This window comes from Pteropus medius, unplaced genomic scaffold (genome assembly GCF_902729225.1).
Source record: "Pteropus medius unplaced genomic scaffold, Ma_sr-lr_union100, whole genome shotgun sequence".
Lineage (NCBI taxonomy): Eukaryota > Metazoa > Chordata > Mammalia > Chiroptera > Pteropodidae > Pteropus > Pteropus medius.
This window is the reverse complement of record NW_024350324.1, coordinates 73803-98520: the sequence shown is the minus strand read 5'-3', so window position 1 is coordinate 98520 and position 24718 is coordinate 73803. Positions and strand designations below refer to the sequence as shown.

Below are 24718 nucleotides of genomic sequence, written 5' to 3'. Positions count from 1 at the left end.
CACAGAGGCTCAGAGACGGGCAGACCAGGCCTGGACCCCAAGGTCGCTTTTGACAGTCTTTATTTCTTTGGCGAGGCAGGACCCCCCAGGGCGGGGAGGTTGCCTTGTGGGGGGAGCTCGGGCGAACCCACCTACTCAAGAGCACTTTTCTGGGTGTCACAGGTAAGGCACTTCCCGGGGGCTGGGAGAGGATGAGCACACTGTCCCCTGCATCCCTCATCTCAAACTTGAGGAGCTGGGTTCCTGCCCTGTCAGACCCCCATATCTGGTCTGAGCCTCTGGTCTACACGAAGGCACGGGGAGGTGACACAGAGCGACAACCCAGCTGGAACGGAGGGAATAGGCTCTAGGGTGGGGGTCGAGACCCCTGCGCCTGGCTGGTAGGCAAGGAGAGTCCAGAGGCCCGGCAAAGGCTGGCCTCGTGGCACCGAGGGGTCCCGGGTCTGGACCTCATCTGTGGACAGGGCAATACGCACTACGGGTGCTGCTCTGACACATAGCTCCAGGAGGCCAGGAGTGCAGTGGGCTTTGGTGTCTACACCCCACCAGAGCCAGTGGGTGAGCGGGGGCTCCTGGGCCCTGCTGGGTCGCACTCTAACCGGATCAGGCACACTAGACATGGTGCCCCGTCCTGGGCGAATGCTGGCAGCTCCATGCCTGAGACCCACGTAGGAGGCACAGAGATTGCCCCGCCCAGGAAACAAGCCGGGCTCTACCCAGGGGCCTCCTCAGGACTTACTGAGTAAATGGAGGCGGCAGGAGAGGAGAGCCCTGACTTCGTGGGCCGCTAGGGGACAGAGGCTACTTCCTCGGCCTGTCCCCAGTCTGGGCATCTTCTGAGGCTCATCTACACACATTCGGGCTGTGGACTTGCTCCTCACCCCCTGGTCCCTGTCCTAGGGCTGGGGTGCCTTTTCATTAATCGCTGGCACAGAATCCACAGCCCTCTGAGTGGCAGTGACAATCGATAGTTATGCCCCAGAGAGCAGAAAAGCCTGAGGTCCTCCTGGGTAGTAGGGTACTGGGGTGGCGGTCCCACCCACCAGCGCGGATCCCAGCCCTCCTTCCCCCAATCCTCAAGATATCTTGGGGGATGGGGCTCCCAGGGCTCCCCCAAGTGGTCCGATCCAGGCTCTAGGGAGTGTCCGTGGGACATAAATTAGACTCTGCTGTGGCAATAAATAAAGTGGGAGGCCTTGAACGCCAGGCCCAGGCCGCCCCGCAGGTCACACAAAGTTCTCTTCCTCCTCCTCCGACTCAGCATCTGACGGCTCAGGGGAGCCTGCAAAGCGGGAGGAACGAACAGAGAAATATGGGCGCGGAGAGGGGCGAGGGGGGCTAGACCCCGCCGCCGCTCCCGCCCTGGCCCGCACCTGCGCAGCTGCCCGGGTGGCGCACGCCGATGGAGCGGCCCAGGAAGCAGGTAGCCTGGCGGAGGTGGCACGAGGACATGTAGGTGACGTTGTTGTTGCCGCAGAGCTCCTGGCCGGGGCTGGAGGGCGCGGGGCACGGCGCCGCGCGACACACCACGCAGTGGGCGCTGCCAGTCTGGTCCACCACGCACGACTGCGGCCGCGGGCACACCACGTGCGCGCACGACTCTGCGGGAGGAGGGCCACGGCGAGTCAGGGGCGCCGCGGGGACCGCGACCCCGCCCACAAGCCCGAGTCCGCCCTCAGGCCCTGCCCCTCTGTTTTTTCCAGAAGCCACACCCTGTCCATGTGCCCCGCCCACACCCCTGGGTCCACCTCCAAGACCCTGCCACCCGGTCGTGCCGGAAGCCCCGCCCCCTCAGCACCCACAAGCCCCTCTCTGAGTCACGCACTCACACCTCTTACCCCACGTGAGCTTTCGAACCCCACTTTCCAGAGTTCCACCCGACTCTTCTTTATTCTCCATCCCACAAAAGACCCAATCCGGAGACACTCGGGCCTGCGGGCTCTCTTAGACTCCGCCCACTACCTCGCCACCAGGTCCCGCCCACCACAAGCCCCGCCCCGCGAGGTCCGCGCCAACACGAGTCAGGCGCTCGGGCCTGGAGGCCCCGCCCTTCCCTCAGGCCCCGCCCACACGTACTGCGGCAGCGCCCCGGGTACATGACGCGCAGGTCCGGGTGGCCGCGGCAGCGCGCAGCGAGCAGCTCACACTCGTCGCGGTAGGTGGCGCCGTCCGAGCCGCAGACTTGCAGGCGCGCCGGGAGCTCCGCGCAGTCGGGCGCGCACTCGCAGCGCGGGCGGCCGCCCAGCATGCGGCACGCCTTGCCGGGGCCGCACTCCACGCCCTCGCACGAATCTGCGGAGCACAGGACGCGCGCTCGCGTGGGCTGGGGCGCGCGGCGGCGGCTGGAGGTCCTCGGAGCCCGCGGCGCACCCGTCCCCTGTTCTGAGGGCTAGAGGCCGGGCTGGAGTGGGGGGCGGTGCGGAGTCGGGGCGCACGGCACCGGGACTGATTTGTGGTCTGGCTGCGGGGTCGGTTGTGGGCGAGATTCGGCCACGGCCCCGGTGGACCGCTGCGCATGGGGCTGGGGACTGTGTCTGGAGGCGGGACTCGGTGTGGGCGGAGCGGGGGTCTCTGTCCCGAATCTGGGGGTCGAGGGGCGGGCTTCCAGCCCCCGTCCCGCTGCGCAGCTGGGCCATGGGCTCGGGCTGACGTTTGTTCCTTGATTTACGCGCGTTTCTGGGAAGGCCGACGGGGGACCCGGCTGCGTCAGCCCCGGGTGGGGTGGGGGGCTCCACCCCGTCCAGGCGCGGGACAGGGGAGGACAGGCAGCGTCTGTTCCCTGAGCCTGCCAGGACCTCCCCGGAGGAGGCGACGGGGAGGGCGGGGCGTTGACGCCTGGCCTGAAGATCGTTTCCTGGGGAGGGGGCCATCTGAATCAGGGGTTACCCACTCCGAGTAGCCCCAGCTCTCGGGTAGGAAAGCAGGGCTGACCCGGGGTAGTCTCTCTCGCGTCCCCGTTCTCACTTAGGCCCCGGGCTTTTGGAGGTGAAAAATCAGACCCCACTGAGGGCCGCCCCCTTCCTCTCGGGCCCTCCCAGGCTCATCGCAGCCTTCCAACCACACCAAGAGGTCGTTCTGTCACTGTTTTCCAAAAGGTGGAAACTGAGGCCTGTCACAACTGTGAGGAGGAGAGCCAGGGCACCTCAGCATGATCCCAGATGGGCCCCCTAGTTCTGTTAATTGTGGGTCTGCAGGGAAAACTCTGAGCACTCCAGCCTCGGTGTCCCTGTGTGTAAAGCTGGGCTGACGGGACCCACCTTACAGGGCGAGCATGAAATGAGCGCATGCCCCTGGCAGAACGGCGCACGTCGCCGCCGCGGGTTGCCTTGCCAGGGCATGTGGGCTGCACCTGGGCGCCTCCACCCACACGCACATCTGGAAATGCTCCACCCGCCCCTGCGGCTTCATGCAAGAGGGGACAGAAGCGTCTGTGGGGGGCTGAGTTCTCCTCCCCAAGGCCAGATTGGTGGGGGTGGGGGGTGTGTGTCCTGGATCATCTCATGCCCCCGCCAGGCACTTTCTGAAGTCCTTTTCCTCCCAGAAGCCAGAGGGGTCCCGGACTGAGTCAGGGCATGTGGCAGTGACTTCAGGACCACCCAGCCAGGCTGATCTGGGATTAATCACATCCCAGCGGCCAGCCAGGCTCTTCAGCTTGGCCTTCGGGTCTGCAGCCCTCAGCTCCAGCCTCTCCCTACTCCCCTGCCCTGACCCCACCCACCAGGACCTCATCCTAGGCCATGGTCTCTGCCGATGATGCTCTCCCCCATACTTTGTCCAGCTGATGAACTCCTAATCATCCCCCAGCACCCTGGCTCTCATGCCCACCTCCAAGTTGTGTCCCCACACTCCCTCTGGGTCCCTGTGGGTTCAGCCCTGACCACAGGTGCCCGAGAGGGCAGGGAATATATCTCAACATACTCATTGAGCCCTCAAAGAGCTCCTAGCCTGATGGAGGAGGCAGCATTGCTGAGCACATGGTCAGGAGGCACGTGCTCATTAAGCATGCAGTTGGGGGCCTGCCACAGACCCTTGGAACCTGCAGGGTTAATGGCAGGTAAGGACAGACAGGGAACGCTGGGTGCGGGGTCACAAACCACCAGAATGGTCAGTTGGGAAAATCCACCTGCCAGGTGGGCTGCAGGTGCAGAAGGCCATCCTGGCAGAGGGCTTGGCATAAGCAAAGGGCTGGCAGTGGGCAACCAAGCTGGGGAGTCTTTGGAGCTTCTTCCCGAACCTTCAACTGAGGGAGCTGAGGCCTGGGATCCTCTACACAGCGGTTCCTCCCAGCAGCCCTGACCTCCTCCCGAGACGGGGAGCTCACTCCCAGCTGTTCCGCCTTCGCCCACAGTGGCCCAGGTCTGTAGCCCAGGGTCTCACCTTTGCAGGGGAGGCAGTGGACGAGGCCCAGGAAGCCCAGGAGGCTGATCTTGTTCCCGGGGTGGGTGAAGTTGGACCAGGCGGTGTCGATGTTGCCGGAGGCACAGCACTCAGCCTGGCTCACGTCAGTCCTCAGCACCAGGCTGCAGGTGGCCTCTCGGCCCTGCTGGAGCCAGCACACACCACCTGTGGCCAAGGGGGCAGTTCCTGTGGGGCCAGAGGTGCCCTCCTGTGCCACTCCTGACACCCAGGCCTCGGCTTTCACCCAGCTCCCGCCCCCCCCAGGGGTGCATACGGTCCGTGTTCGGTGATTAACGGAGGAGCGATCTGCCCCCAACCTGGAGACGAGGGGCTCTGGATTTGGAGCCTCCTCTCTGAGCTCCAACCCCCACGCTGCCTCCACTGCCAACCCCACCCATCCCAGGAAGCTTTCTTCCCCACCCACCCCTCCCCTGCCGCAGGGACACCAACCCTCCCCCACTCCCAGCAGGCCTGGCATCCTGCCCGATCAGTCAAACACCCAGAGCTGTCAGGGTTGGTGGGCCCTGGAGCTGCCTCCCTCCTCTGCCCTCTGTCTAGACAGCACCCGAGGGCACTCGGGGGCCCCCCCTCTCCTGGCAGCCCCCCCTCGCCTGGCCTGCCTCTTACTCACTCCATCTTGGGAACATTCCCCTTGCATGAGCTCACCATCTCCCCGGGGACACGGCCTTCGGGGAGGGGGCTCTGCTCTCCCCTCCCTCGGTGGAGGGCTGGGTGGGGCTGCTGGGGGAGCGCAGAGGGCCTCAGTGTATTCGCCCTTAAATGGGGCAGGAACGGCCCCAGCCCCTGTCCCAGGGAGCTCGCCGGTGCCCGGGCACTGCGCTGAGCACTTCCCAGGGACCGGCTGTGGGAACGCGGCACCATGGCAGTCATCTCATCAAAGGGGAAACTGAGGCCAGGAGCGGGGCTGTTGCTGGCCTGGCGTCTCCCAACACATGGCAGGTATGACATTCTAATGACCCAGGGAAGAGATGAGGCCCAAGCTGGAGGCCCTGGGTCCAGCCACCCAGCCCTGCCTCTCTGGGCTGGCAGGACCCAGGAGATCCGGGTTCAAATCCTGGCTCTGCCACTTAGAAGCTGTGCGACCCTGTGCCTCAGTTTCCCCATCTGGAAAACAGGCTCGATAAGAGTTCTCACACCACGGGGCTGTTGCATGGGTTCAGGGAGCGAAGAGACAGACACTAAATGCTCCATAAATGTCAGTGGTCACCCTGACTGCTCTCCATGATCCTGCTTGTGAGCCACATCTGTTCTGCTGACCTCCCGGTGACCCTCCTTCGGGCCCTTTGGGGCTGGGGGGGTGCTGAGCCCCAAGCTCTCCCGGATTCAACCTGCAAGCAGCCGCTGGTCACCGCCCTCTGCCCTAGCTGCTCCGGCCGCGGTGCCCCCCAACCTGCCCCCGGCTGCATTCCGGGCAGGCCCACGTGGGTGGCCCGCCTCGCCCGCCCCTTCCGGCCGCCCCACTCACCAGGCACGGGGTCCTCCGAGCCCACGGAGCCCACGAAGCCCACGGCCCAAGCCAGAGCCCCCCAGGGCAATGGCCACAGTGGTCCCGGCGCCCCGGGACGCATGGCGAACGCGGCGGCGGCGGCGGCAGCGGCGGCGGCGGCGGCCCCCGCGTCGGACGCGCGGGCGGGTGGCAGGGAGGGCGGCGGCACCGACTTCCCAGCGCGCCGTGGCCCGGCGCTCCCTATAAAGGTCCCGCGGGCTGCGGGCGGGGCGGGGCCGGGCCGGGGCGGGGCGCGTGCATGGCGGGGCGCGGGGCAGAGGCGTGCGCGATGTGTGTGTGCAGGGGCCGGGCCTGCGGCTCCCGACCTGAGGACCGAGATTTATCGGGGAAGGTGTGGCTGTCGCCCGGGGAGGGGGCCCGAATTCGGACCGTGGGTGTGATGAGTTCGAGGTGTCGCCATGCGTTCGGGGGGTCTTCCGCTGCAGGGCTGTAGCTGAGCTGACTAGCGACTCAGGGGTGTGTCTGCGGGCTGGTGTACCGCATGGTGCATTGCGTGTGATCACTTTTATGACCCCAGTGTGGTCTTTCTGGTCCCTACACACACGCCCACCCCCGGGAGCTCCGGGGAGCTCCGCCTCAGGCACGCAGGCCACCCACCCAGCCACCTGGCCACTGGAGCCAGTGGGCACAGCTGGATGGTGAGCAAGTGTGTGGGGGGGGCGTTGCTGGGTGCCGCAGGGAGAGACCCAGAGACACAGGTGGTCCCAACAACAGCGTGACAGCAGTAATCATGCCACAAGACTCCCAGAGTGCCTCCCGTGTGTGTGCCTGGCCTTTGCTCCGTGCACCCTGGGGTACTGGGCACCGCCCCCCACATTTGCAGATGGGGCCCAGGAGCTGCACCCACAACTTACTGTGTCTGGGCGTTTCCTCCTCTCTGCTAAGGTCCAGATCCCTAGAGACCCGGGTGTCCCACAGTTTGTGACAGTGCCATTAGCATGGGCTCGGGAAGAGACCGCGGTGCAGCTGGATGCACTTCCTCGTTTGGAACTGACCCTTGTATGTTGGTACCTTCCAGATCGCCAGGGCACCCTCAGAGAGGGTGCAGCCCGTCTGCGTTTGGGCTTCTAAAATAAGTAATGATCATCCTCTGGTGGCAGGGACCGTTGTGGGGTGCTGGGGTACCACAGTGAACAAGGCAGACCCAGTACCATCGTCACTGACCTCGTGGTTTGCAGAGGCCATAGATAACAAAATACAGAGACAAGCAAATTAACATACAGCTTCGAAGAGTGGCAAATGCTTTCGGGAAAATGAAAAAGGTGGGTGACAATTGGGTATTTGCCGGGGCTGCCTCTGCCTCATCGCCCCCCGATTCCTGCATCTGCCCCCTCCCAGGTGTGGAAATAGGGGTCCCCGCGGCCACACAGCACGGCCCCTCCTCTGTATGCACGAGAACTTCCGCCAGCAAATGTCCTGCCGTTCCACTTCAGGTGCCCAGCCTGATTCATGTCCCCCAGTCCGTGGGCAAGGGCCACGTTGCTGCCGAGCCACGCCACGGGAAGATACCCAGCCGTCTCGACATGGCCTTGGCCTCTGGCAGTCCGAAGGCATTCTTCCTTGGTTGGGGAATGGGGCAGTAATGGGACTCTGTGTTCTCAGCAAGGGTATGTGGGGGCTGGACAGTGTGACCTTGGCCGAGAGCTGACCCCACCATGGCTCAGACACCCCAGCCTGGGCCATGCAAATCAAAAGGTCATTGTCAGCCCGGCGTGGGTTCCAAACGGAGGCCAGCTGCCAGCAGCCTCCTGCTCCCTAGCCTAGTGTGTCTCCCCAACCCAGAGGCCATGTGCCGGGTGACCTCAAGCCAGTCACGGCCCTCACTGGGGAGCCCCCTCCTCCCCTTTTCAGCCTCTCCCCTCATGCCCTCCTATCTCTCCTGACCTGGCCTCAGCCTCCCCCTGCTGCAGCCCGTTTGCTTCCCAGCTCAGACACTCACCACGACTCCCCATGACAAGTACAGTAGTGGGTAAGAGATGGCCCAGCCCTAATCTGCATGCCCTAGACCCCTTTGATGGCAGAGGCGCTCTGCACGTGGGATTAAGTTAAGGGCTTTCCGGTGGGGAAGACTTCTTCCTCTGTGTTTAGAGAGATGCTCCATGAGAAGGACGTGACCTGCCATCACTGGCTGTGACGATGGAGGAAGGAATGTGGGCGGCCTCCAGAAGCTGGAAAAGGCAGGGACCAATCTCCCCAGAGCCCCGGGAGGAACGCGGTTCCTCGGCACCTTGCTCTTGGCTCTGCGGGACCGTGTTGGACTCTTGACCTCCAGAATGGAAGACAGAGATGTGGGTCGTTTACACCACCAAGCTGGTGGTGATTTGTCACAGCAGCAATAGGCCACTCATACCGGCGGGCACTGCCACTTGGGTTCATCGTGTCGTCATGGCAACGCAGTCCCTGCCAGGCTAGAAATGAACAAGGGAGTGAACACAGATGTGAAGGCAAGTGGCAGTACAGAGACCCTGGGAGCAGGAAGGTTGTGAGGTCTCCGAGGGCGTGACCCTGTGGCCTGGAGGGAGGAGGAGGAGTCTGTAGAAGCCCAGTCCAGGCTGTGCCACCTTGGCCAGGCCACAGGTGACCTCCACGTGCCTTTGTTTTCTCATTCGCGAAATGGGCATAGATCTCAGCACTGCAGATTCCAGCCAGGACTAGAAGGGACAATGAGAAGGGCACTTCCAGCAAAGGGTGTGGCCAGGCAAAGGGACCCTGAAGTGGGGTCCAGCTTGGCCCACCCACGGGGACCAATGAGGCAGGGCCAGGGAGGGATGGGTGTGGGGCAGATGACCTCATAGCAGGGCCCACTGAAGACGGAGGAGGTGCTGTGTGTCCCCGTGTGCGCCTCAGGCCTCATGTAATCCTGAAACCCTGGGAAGCAGGTTCTGCCACCTGCCCAGAGAGGTTAAACAACTTGCCTAGGGTCACACAGTCAGTGTGGCTCGTAGGGTTTGAATACAAGCCTGCTGGCTCCAAAGCCTCTTGGGTGTTACCTTATAAACTTCTGCGGAATGACTGAGTGAATGTCGGTGGTGTGAAGTGAGCCAGGGGCTGAGCAAGGGAGGCCTGAGACGGAGGGCTGCCCCTCCCTGGACCAGGGGTAGGGGTGGGTGGCGGTGGTGGTGGTGATGGTTTTCCCGGATTCCCAATGATGGGGGCGGCGCGCCCTCTGGTGGTCAGAGCGGGAATTGCTTGGACTCTCCACTGAGCCTTGAGGGGCACAAGACCGTGGCTTGTGGCTGGCAGATCCCTGTTCCTAGCCTCTTGATAGTCAAGACCTTTTATACACAGACTCCAGTTTTTAATTACTCAGCACCCTGGCTCCAATGCCTCATTCTCCAGCCAACTCCTATTCATTCTTCAAAGCCCGGCATCCAATGACCCCTCCCCTAGAAAGCCCTGTCTGTCTTCTCAGGCAGAAGCAGGGCAACCGAAGGGTTGAACCTCACGGGGCTGGGGGTGTCTGCATCCGTCTCTGTCGCCTGCAGCCATGGAGTATTTCAGGCCACCATTTTCACTGCCTGTTGAGTCTGTCGTTTCCCCTGCTGTGTCCTTGCACACAGCACAGGGTCTGGCAGCCGCGGGTGCTCAATGAATGTTTGCTGAGTGGATAGAGAAATAAATGCACGATTGGGCGGGAACCTTCCTCGATCCAGGAACGGGCCAACTGTCTGCATCCATTTGACAGGTGTTATGCACTGCCCGTGTGCCAGGCGCGGTTATGAGTTCAGCCGAAAACGAAATACAAACGTCTCATCTGCTGTGGAGCTGACCTTACAGTTTATCAGGCAGAAGTAGGTGCTACATAGGAGGGCATCTCAATGGGTGAGACATTTGAAAGACGTGGGGAAGCACCGCCACGCGGGTGTGTAGGGGAAAGGTACACCCGCCAGGAGCACAGCCAGTGCAGAGGCCAGGAGGTGGGAGCGCGCCTGTCGCGTCTCAGGATCAATGAGACAGTGAGGGGACACAGTGGGACTTGAGGTAGGAGAAATAAGGATGGAAGGGGGCAGGTTTGGGGAAGAGAAGCTCCACCTCGTGCCGCTCGGGCCCCGCCCCTCTCCCCGCCCCCGAGCCCGGTCGCCAAGGAGGCTCCGCCCCGCCCCTCTGCCTGACCCTGCCCCCTGCCCGGCGCCCGGATCGCGAGGCTCTGGGACCTAGTTTGCCCCTCGGTGGCCACCGTCGCCCGGGCCTCCACCCGCCGTGCGCGCCTCCTGTCCCGCTCCCGCGCGCCCCGCTCCGCCCCACGCTGTGCGTGCCGTGCGTGCCGTGCGTGAGCGTGCGCGGGCGCGTCGGCCGGCGAGGGAGCAGCAAACGGCCGGCGGCGGGCGCCGCGCGCGGGGGGCGGGCGGCGCGGAGGAGGCGGCGGCGGCCATGGCCGAGGCGTCGCCGCAGCCCGGACGGTACTTCTGCCACTGCTGCTCGGTCGAGATCGTGCCGCGCCTGCCGGTGAGCCCCGGGGCGGGCAGTGGGTCCTCTCGGCCTGAGACGAGCTGGCCCCGGCAGGGAAACTGAGGCCCGGCGGCGTCGGCCCCGGGCTCCGCGCAGGGCCCAGGGGACGGGGCCTGCTCCCGGTGGCGCAGCGGGGCTGGTGACCCCGGGCCCGCGAGGTTCCGGGCAGGGAAACCGAGGCCGCATGACGCGCTCGGCGCGCCGCCCAGGAGGAAGCGGGGCGCCGGAAGAGCGGTGACCGGGGGCCGTTCCCGGAGCGCGCGGTGGGCCGCCGCGTGGAAGCCCCCGCCTGCGCCCCGTCGTCGCGCCCAGGAGGGCGAGGCCCCGCCCGGGTCTGACAGCTGCCCCGAGCCTGCGTTCCTGCGCTTCCTTGGGGCTCGAGCCCCGCCTGTGGCCCGCTGTGGGCTCCTGCTCCTTGAAGCCACTGTCTCCCGAGATGGCCTGATGGCGCCGTGTGGCGCGAGAGGGGGCTTGTTGAAGTTTCCTAGGCTGACGGGGAAAGCGAGGACTAGTCCGACGCTCTCCCATTTCGCAGATGGGAATGAGGCCCGAGGCGACAGGCTCAGGCTGGCCCCCGCGGTTGGACGTTTGCCACTGGGCCAGCTCACGGGGAGCAGATGTGGGATGTGGAGGTGGCGAAGGTTTACAGAGCACCTGCAGTTTGCCTTCCTGTACTTTGCTGCCCCCCCCTCCCCGCAGTCACCTCGCTGGTGGGTGGGAGAATCTGTTTCCATTTCAGGCCCCGACTCTCAGGCCTGCGGTTCTGTCTGTGGGGTTCCCTCGGAGGAGGCATTGCGGCTGGTGGGGGGGTGGTCCTCATCCCAGCCTCAGGAGGCGAGGGCGGGGCGGGGTGCCCAGGCCCAGAAGGACAGAAAGGCAGGGGTGGTGTGGCACCCAGAGGCAAGGAGCTCCCCTCCCAGGGGAAGGGAAAATGAAACTCAGGTGTGCGAACAGACTCGGGGTGGCTGGGACTTGCCCCACTGCAGCCTCCTGAAAGTCTGAGACGCTCTGCCTCTTCTGGCTGCCTGCGCGCCCCAGCTCTGGGTCTGTCTTTTCAACCGTGGCCGGAAGGGCTGCCAGCCCGCCAGCCCGGATCAGTTGTGTTCATCGCTGGTGTGAGCCCCGGGACAGGCCTCAGGTCTCAGGCCACCCCCAAATCGGTCTGTCGTGAACCGTCGGGAAGCCGGGGCTGTGGCAGTGGCTGTGGCAGGGCTGAGCAGTCCACACAGCTAGCTGTCCCGGGCCTCCCTTCCTGGGGCCAGCACAGAGCCTGGATCCTGGCCTGGTGTGGCCACTTCTTGGTCACGTGGCCTTGGACCAGAAGAACCCCGATCTCTTCTGACAGTCAGTGGTTTGATGAGGACCTTCCTAGTTACAGAATCTAGTGGTGACAGAGTGGCCATGACTTTTGCCCTCAGATTTTTATCGGATAGTCAGGGAGCCAGCCTTGAATACGTGGTTGTCAAATATTTAGTCAAGAATGTTGGTAAACACCGTGAGACCAAATCATGGAGAGGGGGAGTCAGGGTGGGTGGGAAGGTGCCCGCTGTGCGCTTGGAGTGGGATTTGGTGAGGCGGGCGGCCAGGGTGTTTATAAGGAAGGGGACACCTGGTGTCCAGGGAGAAGAGTTGGCTCTCACTTGGTAGTGGCGAAGGTCTCAGCCGGCACTCGCCCCTGAGCGGGGGACTCGTGTTCGTGGGAAACCGGCCCCGCGCCATCTGCTGTGAGACACGCACACTAGTGTTTCTACAGCTCCTGTTGCTGCTGTGACAGGACCTGGCTGTTGCAGTCACGCCTGCTCAGCCACCCTGGACTCACAGGTGGCTGGCTCAGTTCGAGGATCAGGCTGAGGCCACACCCCACTGCCCCCACGTCTCAGCTGTGTGGCTCTGGGCGAGGTGCTCGACCTCGCTGGGCCCCAGTGGCCCCGTCTGTCAGGGGGGTCTGATGAGGCCCAGTAGGAGTGGGCGTGTGCGGAGGAGCCCAGTGCCTGGCGGGCAGAACGCACAAAGCAAGGCGGGCAGCCTCGCCGGAGCACGGCGTGTGGCAGCAGGGACCAGACAGGCCGGCTGGCTCGAAGGCCTGAGGCGGCACGCAGGCCCAGACTCGACCTTTCCTGGGAAATGAGCACTGGGGACGTGGCGGATCTGTGCTCTGCAGGGACCAGGGTGGGGACCGGCCGCACCCCACATCCGAGCCTTGTCCAGAGGTCAGGCCTCCGTGAGTGCGGGTTCCCGCGCTCCTGTCGTGCCGGTGGGAGACGTAGGCTCAGTCCCTCTGACAGTGTCAGAAGCAGCCTGGGTTGAAGCGTGTGTGCGATGCACACGTGGCTGACGCACAACAGGCCTCAGACGACACCAGGTCCCCAGCATCCAGCAGGATGCGTGCGGTCACAGACCCTGAGGGGACATATGGGGCATGACTGTGGGATGCGGGGGACAGTGAGGTGCACGGTCAGCTTTCCCACGGTGTCTGGGCAGGCGTCTCTGCCCGGCGACGTCTGAGGAGGGCTTTGCGGGGCAGAGGGAGCAGCGAGTGCACCCCTGGGGTCGGTCTGCGTCCACGTCCGAGTCCACGTGCCCCATGTGGCTCTGTACTAGCCCTCCCTGTCTGTTCTGTGCCTGGAGCTCTGCTTCTCCCCGAGGAGCCCAGTGGCCTGGGCCACGGAGGCCAACGTCGCTGCAGAGCAGGTAGTGCTCTGAGGCCAGCCGTCTCCGGCTCCCACCTGTTTCCCCAACTTCACCGAGCACCCCTGGCCCTGAGCCCTCTGTCTCTGTGTGGTGTCAAGGAGCTTTTGGGTAAAGGCTGGTGCTCATCCCGGGAGTGGGCTCTGGTGACCTGGGCCCTGTGTCACAGCCCCCTGGTCCTCCTCTTGGGCCCAGCGCAAGGAGCCCGTGCTCAGCGAATTTAGCATCTGTCTGTTGTCCTTGGTTCTGGCCTCTGCTGTTGCCATGGTGATGACGCGGGGGTGGTCCCTTTACTTCCCACTCCTCATCAGAGGGGAGAAGTAACTAATTCAGGACCAGTCATTGGCTAGGGATGGGTGTGCACCAGCTAGGGCCTAGTGAGGGGGCCGCCTCTCTACATGGAGGAGCTGTTGCCACCTGGGCCTCATCACAGGAGACGGGCTCTGCCCTGGGGAAGAGGTGCGCTCCATCCGATGTCCCCTTGCTGGGTTGCGGCTTTTACCGCTGGTCACTGTGATTGAGTAAAAGCTCTGGGCCGTGCACCCAAGGGAGGAGAGCCTTGGGGGAGCCTGGTCCTGTCCCTCCGCACTGCCTGCCAGCGCAGCTGGAGCCCGCCTCCTGGCCGGGGCGGCAAGCAGCCTAGGAGGGCCGCTCTGGCCTTGCTGGGGGCTCCCTCAGGGAGCAGAAAGGCAGGGCCTGACCGCAGCCCACTGTCGGGCCCCAGCCCTCGGGGCCTCGCGGCTGCCAGATTTCAGGACCCTGGGGTTGAGGCCATGCTCCGTTTGCAGGTGGGGAGACAGAGGCTCGCAGCCGGGAGGTGACGTTTGAGCAGAGACCGAGCTTCCGGCAGGGGGCCAGCCAGGTAGATATCTGGGAAGAGTGCTCGGCAGAGGAGACGGGCTGCTGTGCAGGCCCGGGGCGGGTGGGACCGGCATCGGGCTGCGGGGGAGGGCCAGGTGGAGGCGGCCTGGATGGGCCTGGCTGGGGCTGGACGGGGCGGAGTGGCGGGCCAGCTGGTTCTGGAGCTGGCCACGTGCTGACTGTGTGCTGTGCTGAGACGGGGGCTGCACGGTGACGTGGGGACTCCGGAGGATGAGGACGCTGGGACCGGCTGCGTGGGCCGAGCAGTGGGTGCCCGGGGCGGCCTGGAGCCCTCGCGGTGGGAGATAGGTGGCCGTTTTCTAGCAGGCGGGGCCACCTGGCCCGTGTGTGGGGCGAGGCGGGAGCCTCTGAGCCGAGGGTCCCCAGGCCGGCCTGTGCGACCTAGCTGCGTTGGGTTTGTCTGGCCTTGCCGTGCCTTCCCTGCACCCTGGCTGCGGCCGTCGTCGCCCTCTGGGCCCCTCACAGAGCCTCCCTGGCTCCAGGGAAGCCCCGAAGCAAACAGGCTCAGGGCTGTTGGGGGCCATGGAGGTCCTGGACAACACCCCGCCAGCTGCCAGGAATCTCACACCTGACGACTCATGGTCACTCATGCAGCAGAGCTGTCCCTCGCCCCTCACATCTCTTCTTGGGTGGGCAGAGCTGCTGTCCTCACCGTTTCTTGTACCAAATTATTGAGATATGGCTTTGATGTGTTCAGTACCCGTCCCCTCGATCTAATTCCGGAACATTCCATCACCTAAAAGAAGCCCCATCTCCATCAGCAGTTAGTCCCCCCATCCCCACGCCCTGACACCCACTCACCCACTTCCTGTCTGAGGACGCGCCTGTCCTAGACGTTTCACGTCAGCGGAATCACACACCGTGTGGCCTTGTGTGTCCGCGTCTCTCACTGAGCGTCATGTGTTCGAGGTCCGTCCACGTCGTGATGAGTGTCAGCGCCTCCCCCATGTGGATGGCCATGTTCGTCCGTGGATGGAGATGTGGCTTGTCCCCACCTTGTGGTTGTCACGTATCATGCCGCAGGGGATGTGCATGGATAGGTTTCTGTGGACGTATTATCATCTGTCTCAGTGAGCGCCTAGCAGTGGCCCTGACTGTGGGGTCGTGTGGTGACTGTGGCCTTTGGAGGAGCTGCTCAGCGTGTTACAGAGACACCCGCTGCAGTTCCCTCTGGTGTGTTGGGGGCTCCGATTCCTCCATGTTCTCGCCAGCACGTGCCACTGTCATCTACGTGTGGCCGTCCTGCGGCTGTGCACTGTGTCTCACTAGTTGTGACCTGCACTTCGCTGGTGTTTGTAGGTGTCGAGCGTCTTCACGGCCTCCTTGCCGTTGGTTTGTCTTTGAAAACGTGCTTATTCCGATTGGCCCTTTTTTGAGTGAGTTGTCTGTCTCCATGCTGTTGAGCTGTAGGATTGTGTGTGTGTTCGGGATATGAGGCCCCATGACCCGTGCAGCTTCCCCCTGCTCTCCCCACGCAGCCTCAGCTCCAGCGGCGGGGCATGTGAGGGACCTGGCGTGCGCCGTGTGACACCTACTGTCCAGATGGAGGTGCCCGGTGCCCTGCGGCTGCTCCTGCAGGGGGCGGCGCTCACCTGGGACTGTAAACAGCCCCACCTTCTCTCCCACACAGCACGAGGGCTGCGCTTCTGAGATGCCATCTTGGGCAGAAGCAGGCCTTACATGCGAGGCTTGTCTCTCATCTGTGGCTTTGGGGACACCTGTGTGAGCCCCGATGAGCATGATATGGGCTGGCCTTGTTTCGGGGACATCCATGTGGTGTCCACGCTCACATACTTGGCTGTGCCTGGAGGGGGTCCTCATCTCAGGACATCCAGTGTCTGCCCCACCCCCACCCCGGCCGTGGGCCTGGGGGCCCGAGGTTGCAGGGGGCGTGGCCAGTGCGGATGGGGTCACACTGCAAGCCCGGGGTCACAGTCCATGTGCCAAGGCTGCCAGGTGTCCCAACACTGCCGATGTGGGGCATCCACAGGCCAGTCCCTCTGGCCAGATGGCACTCTTGCCCTCCGTGGCTGCTTTCCTGGGAGCCGACCTGCCTGAGGTGCAGAGAGCCCCAGAGCCTCACAGACAGTCACTCATGCGGTCCTCTGGGAATACAGGGTCAGCACCTGCCCGGCCTGTCTCCTTTATGTGTGTGGGGGGAGTCACTCAGAACATTCTCGTGTCCTTGTAAGTTGGGGACAGTTTGCTGGCCTCACATCAGCTGCCCCGCTTATTGCAGTCCTGGTTAGAGCCTTCAGTAGCCGATGGCTCTTCAGTGCAGGGACACGGACTCTGGGGCGTGGGCGGGCAGAGATCGCCCACAGAGGAGCAGGTGGAGACACAGGTTATGGCTGTGGGTGACAGCTGTCCACGCCTGAGTTCTATCCAGGTCACCCAGCTGGGCCTGTGCTGGGTCCAGCCCCGGACTGAGGCTGTTTCACAGATGGCTTTCTCTAGGTGACGCCCGTGGTGGGCCTCACTGCTGTCCTCGGCTGCTATCTGTGGCCTGAGGCAGGGGCTGAAGGCATGCCCAGCTCTGGGCAGGAGTGTCCAGGGAGCCCATGATTCAGCCGACAGGGTGCTGGGACCCCTGATCCCGCTCACCCCTCTCTCGTCTGCAGGATTACATCTGCCCGAGATGCGAGTCCGGTTTCATCGAGGAGCTTCCGGAAGAGACCAGGTCAGGCAGCCGCTGGGTCAGGAGGCCTGGGGTGGGTGCTGCACCGTCTCAGCGGGCAGAGCCTGGGAGGGCCCCGGGGTGGGGCGGGGCTCGGGCCAATGGTCTCCGGGGCTGCAGGGGGCGGAAGGGCGGGGCGCTGACTGGCCCGGTCCTCACAGGAGCGCAGAGAATGGCTCCGCCCCCTCCACGGCGCCCTCGGACCAGAGCCGGCAGCCCTTCGAGGTGAGTCGCCGCCTCCCACGGCCCCACCCCCAGTGCGTGGGCTGTCCTCCCGACCCTGGAGCCCCGAATTCCCCTCCTGCGTCCCACACGTGCGCCGGGTCGGCTCTGCTGCACCCCTGCATCCTTGGAGTCCTGAGCCTGGGGCGGCGGCGGGGGGAAGGAAGCGTGCGGCCCACGCCAGGGCCCGTGGTCACGGCCCTCCCCCCACAGAACGTGGACCAGCACCTGTTCGCGCTGCCGCAGGGGTACGGGCAGTTTGCTTTCGGCATCTTTGATGACAGCTTTGAGATTCCCACGTTCCCCTCGGGGGCACCGGCAGATGATGGCAGGGACCCCGAGAGCCGGCGGGAGAGAGAGCAGCAGTCCCGGCACCGGTATGGGGCGCGGCAGCCCCGAGCCCGCCTCACCCCGCGGCGCGCCACCGGCCGGCACGAAGGCGTCCCTACGCTGGAAGGGTGAGGGGGCGGGGTTGGGGAGGGGCGCCCCCGGGACTTCCAGCCTGCCCCACCCCCGCGCGCGCAGAGCGGCCATTGGCCGGGCCAGGAGGCTCTGTGGGTGCGGAGTCTTGGGCGCCACCTCTGGGCGGGGCGTCTCTGTGAGCTTTAGCAGAGCCACCTAAGCTTACCACGCAGGATGGGGTGCAGAGGGGGGTTGGGGCCCTGTTTGGCCCAGGGAGTGGGGGGGTGCTAGAGTGTGACCCAAGGATCTGGGCAGTGTCCGGGGGCCCCACGTCCACTGAGTGTCCCTCATCATTCTGAGTGGGGTCTCATTGGCGTGGTTCGCTTTGGGTCCTGGTCCCATGGTGGCAGTGAGCGGGCGTCCCTGCCCTGTGGTGGAGCCCCAGCCCCTCCTGTGTGCTCAGAAGGACAGGACAAAAGCTAAAGGCTCCTACTGGGTCCTGCCTCATCCGGAGGGGTGGGTTAGGCCCCTCACCTGCCTCCGAGCTGGACTGGACACTGCACTGACCCCGTGCCTCTCCTGATGTCCGGGACAGTCCCCTGGTCGTAAAGTGGGGATTGGACATGGTGACGTGCATGGGGGTGCTCTCCAGGCCTTGGGGGGACCTGGCCTGGAACTTGGGACCGAGGCGCTGCTCTGGGTCCCTCTTGTCGCGAGTCTTGTGTTTGAAAGCACAGCCTTTCAGTGCTATCACTTGAGAAGCTGGGCTCACGGTCCCTGTGCGTCCTCCTGGGATGGCCCCAGTTCGGGGGCTGCTGACTACAGCCCGGCCTTGCTGTTCCAGGATCATCCAGCAGCTGGTCAACGGCATCATCACTCCGGCTACCATCCCCAATCTAGGCCTGGGTCCCTGGTGAGTAGGTGGGGTGGGTCCCCCGAGCCCTGTGCAGCCCCTCCGCCACCTGAACCCCACATGTCTCTGCCCAGGGGTGTCCTGCACTCCAACCCGATGGACTACGCCTGGGGGGCCAATGGGCTGGACGCCATCATCACGCAGGTACGGGCGTGGGCCTCCCCAGGCGGGCACGAGGGGCCTCGCCATCCTTCCTTCTGATGGGCCGAGGAGCCCAACAGGCCTGTGCTCCCAGAGCATGGAGAGGCCTGCGGAGCGTGTCCCTGGCGTGGACACTCCACTCCCAACTCCCCGTGCCTCCTGTCCCGAGGCTGGGGCGTGCCAGCCAGCTCTGTCCCCTGGCACCGACGCCGTGGAGCAGGGAGCCGCCCGCTGGGCACTTTGGGTCCCAGCTTTGTCCCTCTGGGTGTCCACGTTCTCCCAGCCTGTCTGGGCGTGGGTGTTCACTGCGACCTGGCACCTGTGAGGCGAGAAGGCTGCCACCTGCGAGGCTACTCGCCAGTGAGCCCTTGGATATTTTGTCCGGTGGGACTGGCCCTCTGGCTCTAGCTGCTGCCTCACGGGCCCACGCGAGCCCCTCGGGGGGGACCCTCGGCCCTGGGAGGGCTCTGCTGTCCCCAGGGCCCTGCTCTCTCGCCTTGGCTTTGAGGTGACACTGACTAGACAAGCAGAAGAGCAGGCAAGAGCCTGTGGCTGGATCTCGTGGGGTGACTGACCTCCGATCCCCAGCGGGGGGTCTGGGCCCAGGACGAGCGCGGCCTGGGCGCTTTTGCAGGCAGCTGGCCGTGCGTCTCGGAGCCTGGCGGGCGAGCGCCCGTGCTCTGGCCTCTTGCCTTTCAGCTCCTCAATCAGTTCGAAAACACGGGCCCCCCGCCCGCAGACAAAGAGAAAATCCAGGCCCTCCCCACCGTCCCTGTCACCGAGGAGCACGTAGGTACGAGGCCCTCGGTCACCCAGTTCCTTTGCTTTTCATGACACTTCCCCTGGGGACTTTTCCGTTGGACCCATGGTCTGCTGAAGGGGAGGCTTTGTCATGCCTCCTCTGATCTCCTGGGACACAGGACTTGGGACACACAGCCTCTTTCTCCCCTGGGTCCAAGGTGGCCCGATGGGCAGACTCCCCAATGGGACACCTTTGGTTGGGGGTGTCACAGGGGCTCCCCGCTCCCACAGGCTCTGGGCTGGAGTGCCCCGTGTGCAAGGACGACTACGGGCTGGGCGAGCGCGTGCGGCAGCTGCCCTGCAACCACCTGTTCCACGACGGCTGCATCGTGCCCTGGCTGGAGCAGGTGAGCGGGCGGGCGGGCAGCGGGTCAGAGCCACGTCTTTCCCACCCCACTGGCCTCTGAACTGCTCCCTTCTCCCCTTCTGTCCCCACAAAGCACGACAGCTGCCCCGTCTGCCGTAAGAGCCTCACAGGACAGAACACAGCCACCAACCCCCCAGGCCTGACCGGGGTGACTTTCTCCTCGTCCTCGTCCTCGTCCTCCTCCAGCTCGCCCAGCAATGAAAACCCAGCAAGCAACTCCTGAGTCCCCGCCGGTCCCCAGAGAGCACAGGACCCCGCCCAGCACCAGGCCTCGCTGGCACGGGGACACAACGTCAGGTGCCCGGACGTGCCCCACCTGCCTCTGCTTCCGCGGACTCCGGGGCGCTGCGCCCCGGCCGGGCAGAGGCTCGGAGGACCCACCGCTCTGGGCTGCGGAAGAAGCTGGCGCCCCAGGGCCGTCCGCACGGGCCAGGCCAGAGGGGTGCGGGGCGCGCGTCGCCCCGGGCGTTCCCGGCCCCCTTGTCCCACGTGTCTCTAACCTCGTCCTCTACGTGTTCAACAGCGGAAAGGTTTTTATAATTTTAAATTATTATTGCTTTGAAATAAACGGACGTTAGCTCACACGCAGCCCTGCATGATCTGTGGAAAGACGGGGTGAGCCGCCTGGCCAGGGGCTCGGCCCGCCGACCCGGCCACCAGCCCCCACCCTGAGTGCGGGGGGCTCGGGACCAGGAGGGTGACCAGCAAAACAGAACAAAACTGCTCTGAGAGACGTTTTTTAAAGGAAAAAATACGTGTACCTTGAAAGTTATTTAAAAATATACCTACTTAGAAAGAGGAACAGGTGGTCGGCGTCTTCCTTCCGTGCCGCCCCGGGGCTGTGCCTTGCGGGCATCGGCCAGCGCCGCGGTCCCAGACCCGAAGCCCGGAGGAGTCTGGTGACGTTCACCAAGCAGAGCGCCACTGCGTCGGAAACGCGAACCCACGGACCCCACTGTGCCAAGCTGTCGGGCCTCCCCAGGCCGCCCCAGGCCTGGCCCCGACCACAGCGCACGTCCACGCTGTACCCCAACAGCAAGTGACCCCCAACTCCGTTTTCTGTTTTAAGTGGAAGTCAGTGGCTGGGAGCTGTGGGAGCCCTCACCTCACCCCCATGGGCCGTCACCTCATCACCTGCCTCAAGCAGGATGTCTTACCTTGGCTTGGGAGGGGCTCCCAGCTTAGCCCCGCTACGAAACTCCGTGAGGTAAATGGCATCATCACCCCTATTTTATAAACGGGAAACAGGCCCAGAGTGGTCCAAGGCTGCAGAGCTCGGCCCCGGGTGGGGAGCTCAGGTGCCGGGAGTGTGGTAGGTACCCATCCCTTCCCGACAGCCCACGGAGGACGCTGAGCGAAGCCCCTCGGCCAACACACGGCTCCCACTCCGCCCCCCAGAACTGACGACGTTCATCTCAGCCCGCGCCTGTGTGTTTTGTGTTTCTGTGGCTGCTGGGACACATCAGCAAAGCTGGCTTAAACCATGCATTTATTCTCAGTCCTGGAGTTGGGAGTGCGACACGGGTCTCACGGGGCTAAATCAGGTGTGGGTAGGGCTGGTCCCTGGAGCATGGCCCCTTCCCCCTCATCACAGCCAGCAACGCAGCCCCGACCACCTCTCTGTGACCCTCCTGCCTCCCTCCTACGAGGGGCCTTGATTTAATCACCTGCAAAGTCTATCTGCCACATGAGGAAACAAGTCCACAAGTGCCAAGGCCAGGACTTGTCACCCCATGGCATGTCTGCGGCGCCCCTGGCCGCCCCAGGTCCCCTGCTCGCTGCCTGCTGTGCCCTGCCCCGAGTGTCCTTTCCAGACCTTGTGGCCACCACCTGACTGAATCTTTTAGTCCCCAGCCCAGGAGGTACCCTGTCTGGGCTGCCTCACCCCCTAGCTCATGACTGGACACTGGCAGCCCCTGCTCAGCTCGGTGTCCGGCCCCCTCAGACTCAGGTAAGAGCTGCTTGAGGGCCAGGCCGTGTCTGGGGGGGGTCCTCTGGGGTGTCCCCAGTGCTCGGCACACAGGCAGCCAATGCCCGGGGAAGGAACGAGCGACCAGACGCGGCCTGGCCACGGCCTGGGCCTCCCCCAGCCTCTGGCTCCTGGCCGCCTGCCCAGGCATCTTCTGGAATCTTGTCGGGCCGTTCCTCATGGCCCCTCAGGGCCTCAGGAGACCAGGACGGGCAGGAAGTGGGTGGACAGGTGGTGCCGCCGTGTCCGGTCACCGCGCCGTGGGGCTCCTCGCCCGTCCAGCGCCAGGAACATGGGCCGGCCGCGCTGACGCCAGCGGAGCGAGGCGTAGGTGTTGTAACCGTTCTCCTCGATGCGCTCCCGGAACCTGCAGTGGGCGCTGTAGATCCGCTGGCGGGGGGTCGAGGGTGTCAGGCGGCCACTGGGCCCACGCCTCCCACCAGCGCCCGCCGCCCCTGCCGAGCACTCACCGACCCGTAGAGGTGGCCCCTGCGGCTCATGGCCACAAAGAAGCCGGTGTGCACGGCCCTCAGGGCCACGACCCCCACTCGGATGGAGCGGATCTCAATGACACCTGTGGGGAAGGGCTCGGTCAGGGCCCAGGGCGCCATGTGCACCCCACACGTGCCGGCATGCATGCATTCACTCATTCATGCAGTAACGTTCACCAAACACCAGCTGTGTGCCTGACCCTGTGCTGGGTGTGTGGACGCACTGGGAACCACATAGGCCCTGCCAGAGCTTCCCTGAGGACTGGAGGACATAAGTTGGGGGGATCTGGCTTTCTCTGGAGGGCACTGGGGAGCCACGGCAAGCTGTGGAGTAGGGGAGGGCCCTGGTCAGGTGAGGGGCAAGAAAACTGAGCCGGAGCAGGGGGGCGCCTGCCCTGGCGAGCTGCTGATTTCGGTAAGAGCAAGTAATGAGGAACGGTGACCGTGAGCCTGTGTGGTCTCCCAAGCCGACAGCTTGGCCAGCTGCAGCCTCACGATGATGGGGAGACAGCACCCCAGACAGGACGTCGGCCCAGGCAAAGGCCCGGGGGTCGGCACGACGTGTTTACAGTGCCACGCACCGTACCCCACTTAGCCCACACAGCAGGTACAGGCGAAAGGCCGACCGAGGGGGAAACCGAGGCCCTAAGAGTGGCAGAGCCAGCTTCAGGTCCCCGTCTGTCAGTGGGTGACCCTGGGCAAGCCCCGCCCAGCTCTGGGCTGGTGTTTCCTGCCCAGAGAAGCAGAACTGAGGACAAGCTAGGAGCCACACACACCCTCAGCCCCACCCATGCACTGAGGCCTAACCCGGAGTCAAGGCCTTGCCCCGAGCCCTTCAGTCCGGCCTTGGACGCCTGAGGCGACAGAGAGCTCACCTCATGACCTTGCACTGCTGTTGCCTCGGCCAGGCCCCTGGCCATCTAGTGCAGGGTCAGCTCCGTGTGTCTGTACGAAGCTCGACGCAAGCGCGCCTCCTCGGAGAGGCCCCTTCCCGACCTCCCGGGCAGGGCGACCCCCCGTCACCTCCCTTACATCGCCATTGTCATTTCCTTTGCACGCCACAGGGACCCCTTGGAAATGATCACGTTACTTGTTCCCTCGTCTGATGGCTTTACTGTTCTCTGTTCTGGAACCCCATGAAGGTGGACTCTCCTGGTCGCCCATGCCCAGCACAACAAACGAGAGGTGCCTGATTAATAACCACTGAATGAATTAATGATGGCACAGAGCCATCGACCATCCGCCACCCCCATCACTGCCCAGATGGGGAAACCAAGGCTCAGAAAGAAGTAGCGACTGTCTCAAGTCACCCAGCAGAACCTGGCCTCACCCCCAGCCCGAGGCCACCCTGCCTAGCCATGCCCGCCACCAGTGGACCGGCCCAGCCAGTCCCCTGTCATTGCCCTGGTCTGGTGAGCCTCTAATGAGGGCCTTGGGAGCCCCAGATGAAAGCGGCTGGCAGGGCAGGGGCGACCGTCTGCCCTGATGGAGGATTTTCAGGCAGTGGCCGGTGAAATGCTTGGCCCCAGAGCCCCCTGCCCGGACCTCGGGGCTGCGGGCGGACTGAGACAGGCCCGCGGGGTCGCCGACTGCCCCAGCCTCCCAGCTGTCCCTGGCCTCATCGTCTCTGGCCCCTGTGTCTCCTCTTGCCTCACACATTCCATAGATACTTATTGAGCGCCTATTGTTTACTGGGTGGGGCAGCACGGACACTGACTCCAGCTGGGTGAGGTTCGGGCGTATCAGGGAGCCCCAGCGACAGCACACCCCTGGCGGTGTGACCTGGGCAGGTCGCTTTCCCTCGCTGCCTCAGTTTCCCGGGAAGAAACAGAGGGGTCCGCAACCCAGACAGGTCTTGAGTTTTGTTTTGCATTGTGGGGAGTCCAGTTCAGACCCCAGTTCTGCACCCCCTGCATTATGTAACTGGGCCCACTGGGGCCCTTCCTGGGGCCTCGGTTTCCCCTCTGTAAAGGGGCCCACTGACCCCAAACTCAACGATTCTGCAAAGACCCTTCTCCGCTACCCAGCCAGGCCTGGAGGCGGGCGCATGCTCCGTGACCACTTGGGCTGGGCCCATTTTACAGCTGAGGAGAGTGAGGCCCCGGAGGCAGATCACTTGGCTTATGCCACACAACCAGGGTAGCCCCCGGGACCCTCCGGGCGCGTGGGAGAGGCCGGGCTGGCTCATCCTGACGATTACTGCTGCCATTCTTACGGTCTGCCTCTTCGCCCTGAACCCCCTCCCCCGACCCCTGTCCGGGGCAGCGCCCCCGCGACTCACTGTCAGGGGTGTGGCGCCAGCGGGTGCCCTGCACGCGGCCGCTGGGGTCCACGCGCAGAAAGAAGTGGGTGGAGGAGAAGAGGCGTCGCCAGCGCACATCGCCCTCCAGGTGCGGGTAGCTGCGCGGTCTCCGGGGGCTGCTTGGGGACCCCGCGGCTCCCGGCGCCCGCGCCAGCAGCAGCCACGCCAGGCCCAGCCACAGGCGGCCGCACATGGCCTCGCCGCCCGCCCGCCGCCCGCTCGCGGCTCTCTCGCCGCCGGCCCTCGCCTACCGGAGCGGTCCGCAGCTCTTCCATTGCTGCGTGGGGGCGGAGCGCCCGAGTGGAAACGCCCCGCGGGGCCGGGGGAGCCTCGGGGGCGGGGCCAGGATGCGGGGCGGGGCCAGGATGTGGGCGGGGCCAGGATGCGGGGCGGGGCCCATTCGGGACAACCCACCTGGGCCTCGCGCGTGTTTGTCTCGCGCGGCGGGGAGCGCGGCGCGTGTCCGTGAGTCACCGGGTTGGCCTTCG

The 24718-nt window shown here is 64.7% G+C and overlaps 3 protein-coding genes across 7 annotated transcripts; 1 reads left to right on the top strand and 2 right to left on the bottom strand.

Moving 5' to 3' along the window:
* Nucleotides 1-43: 43 nt before the first annotated feature.
* Nucleotides 44-6084, bottom strand: FSTL3 (follistatin like 3). Of its 2 annotated transcripts, none has more exons than XM_039839027.1 (5): nt 5885-6084; nt 4378-4584; nt 2077-2292; nt 1374-1601; nt 44-1282 (listed from the first exon to the last, which is right to left on the bottom strand). In XM_039839027.1, the coding sequence occupies exons 1-5, from the start codon at nt 5985-5987 to the stop codon at nt 1227-1229; spliced, it is 810 nt and encodes a 269-aa protein (XP_039694961.1). In that variant the 5' UTR covers nt 5988-6084; the 3' UTR covers nt 44-1226. The 2 variants fall into 2 exon arrangements, with proteins under 2 accessions (XP_039694961.1, XP_039694962.1); XM_039839028.1 differs by having other exon boundaries at nt 4378-4563; nt 5885-6083.
* On the top strand, nt 5164-20270 carry RNF126 (ring finger protein 126). 4 transcript variants are annotated; one of them, XM_039839016.1, is made up of 9 exons: nt 5164-5358; nt 16567-16625; nt 16784-16847; nt 17058-17302; nt 18091-18159; nt 18234-18303; nt 19000-19093; nt 19333-19448; nt 19542-20270. In XM_039839016.1, exons 1-9 carry the CDS (start codon nt 5179-5181, stop codon nt 19689-19691), a joined length of 1047 nt encoding a protein of 348 aa, XP_039694950.1. In that variant the 5' UTR covers nt 5164-5178; the 3' UTR covers nt 19692-20270. The 4 variants fall into 4 exon arrangements, with proteins under 4 accessions (XP_039694950.1, XP_039694952.1, XP_039694953.1 ...); XM_039839018.1 differs by having other exon boundaries at nt 19314-19448; XM_039839017.1 differs by lacking the exon at nt 5164-5358 and adding an exon at nt 10208-10372.
* Nucleotides 20271-20940: 670 nt separating this feature from the next.
* FGF22 (fibroblast growth factor 22) lies at nt 20941-24468 on the bottom strand. The gene is made up of 3 exons (XM_039839031.1): nt 24210-24468; nt 21908-22011; nt 20941-21827 (listed from the first exon to the last, which is right to left on the bottom strand). The coding sequence occupies exons 1-3, from the start codon at nt 24421-24423 to the stop codon at nt 21633-21635; spliced, it is 513 nt and encodes a 170-aa protein (XP_039694965.1). The 5' UTR covers nt 24424-24468; the 3' UTR covers nt 20941-21632.
* Nucleotides 24469-24718: the final 250 nt, after the last annotated feature.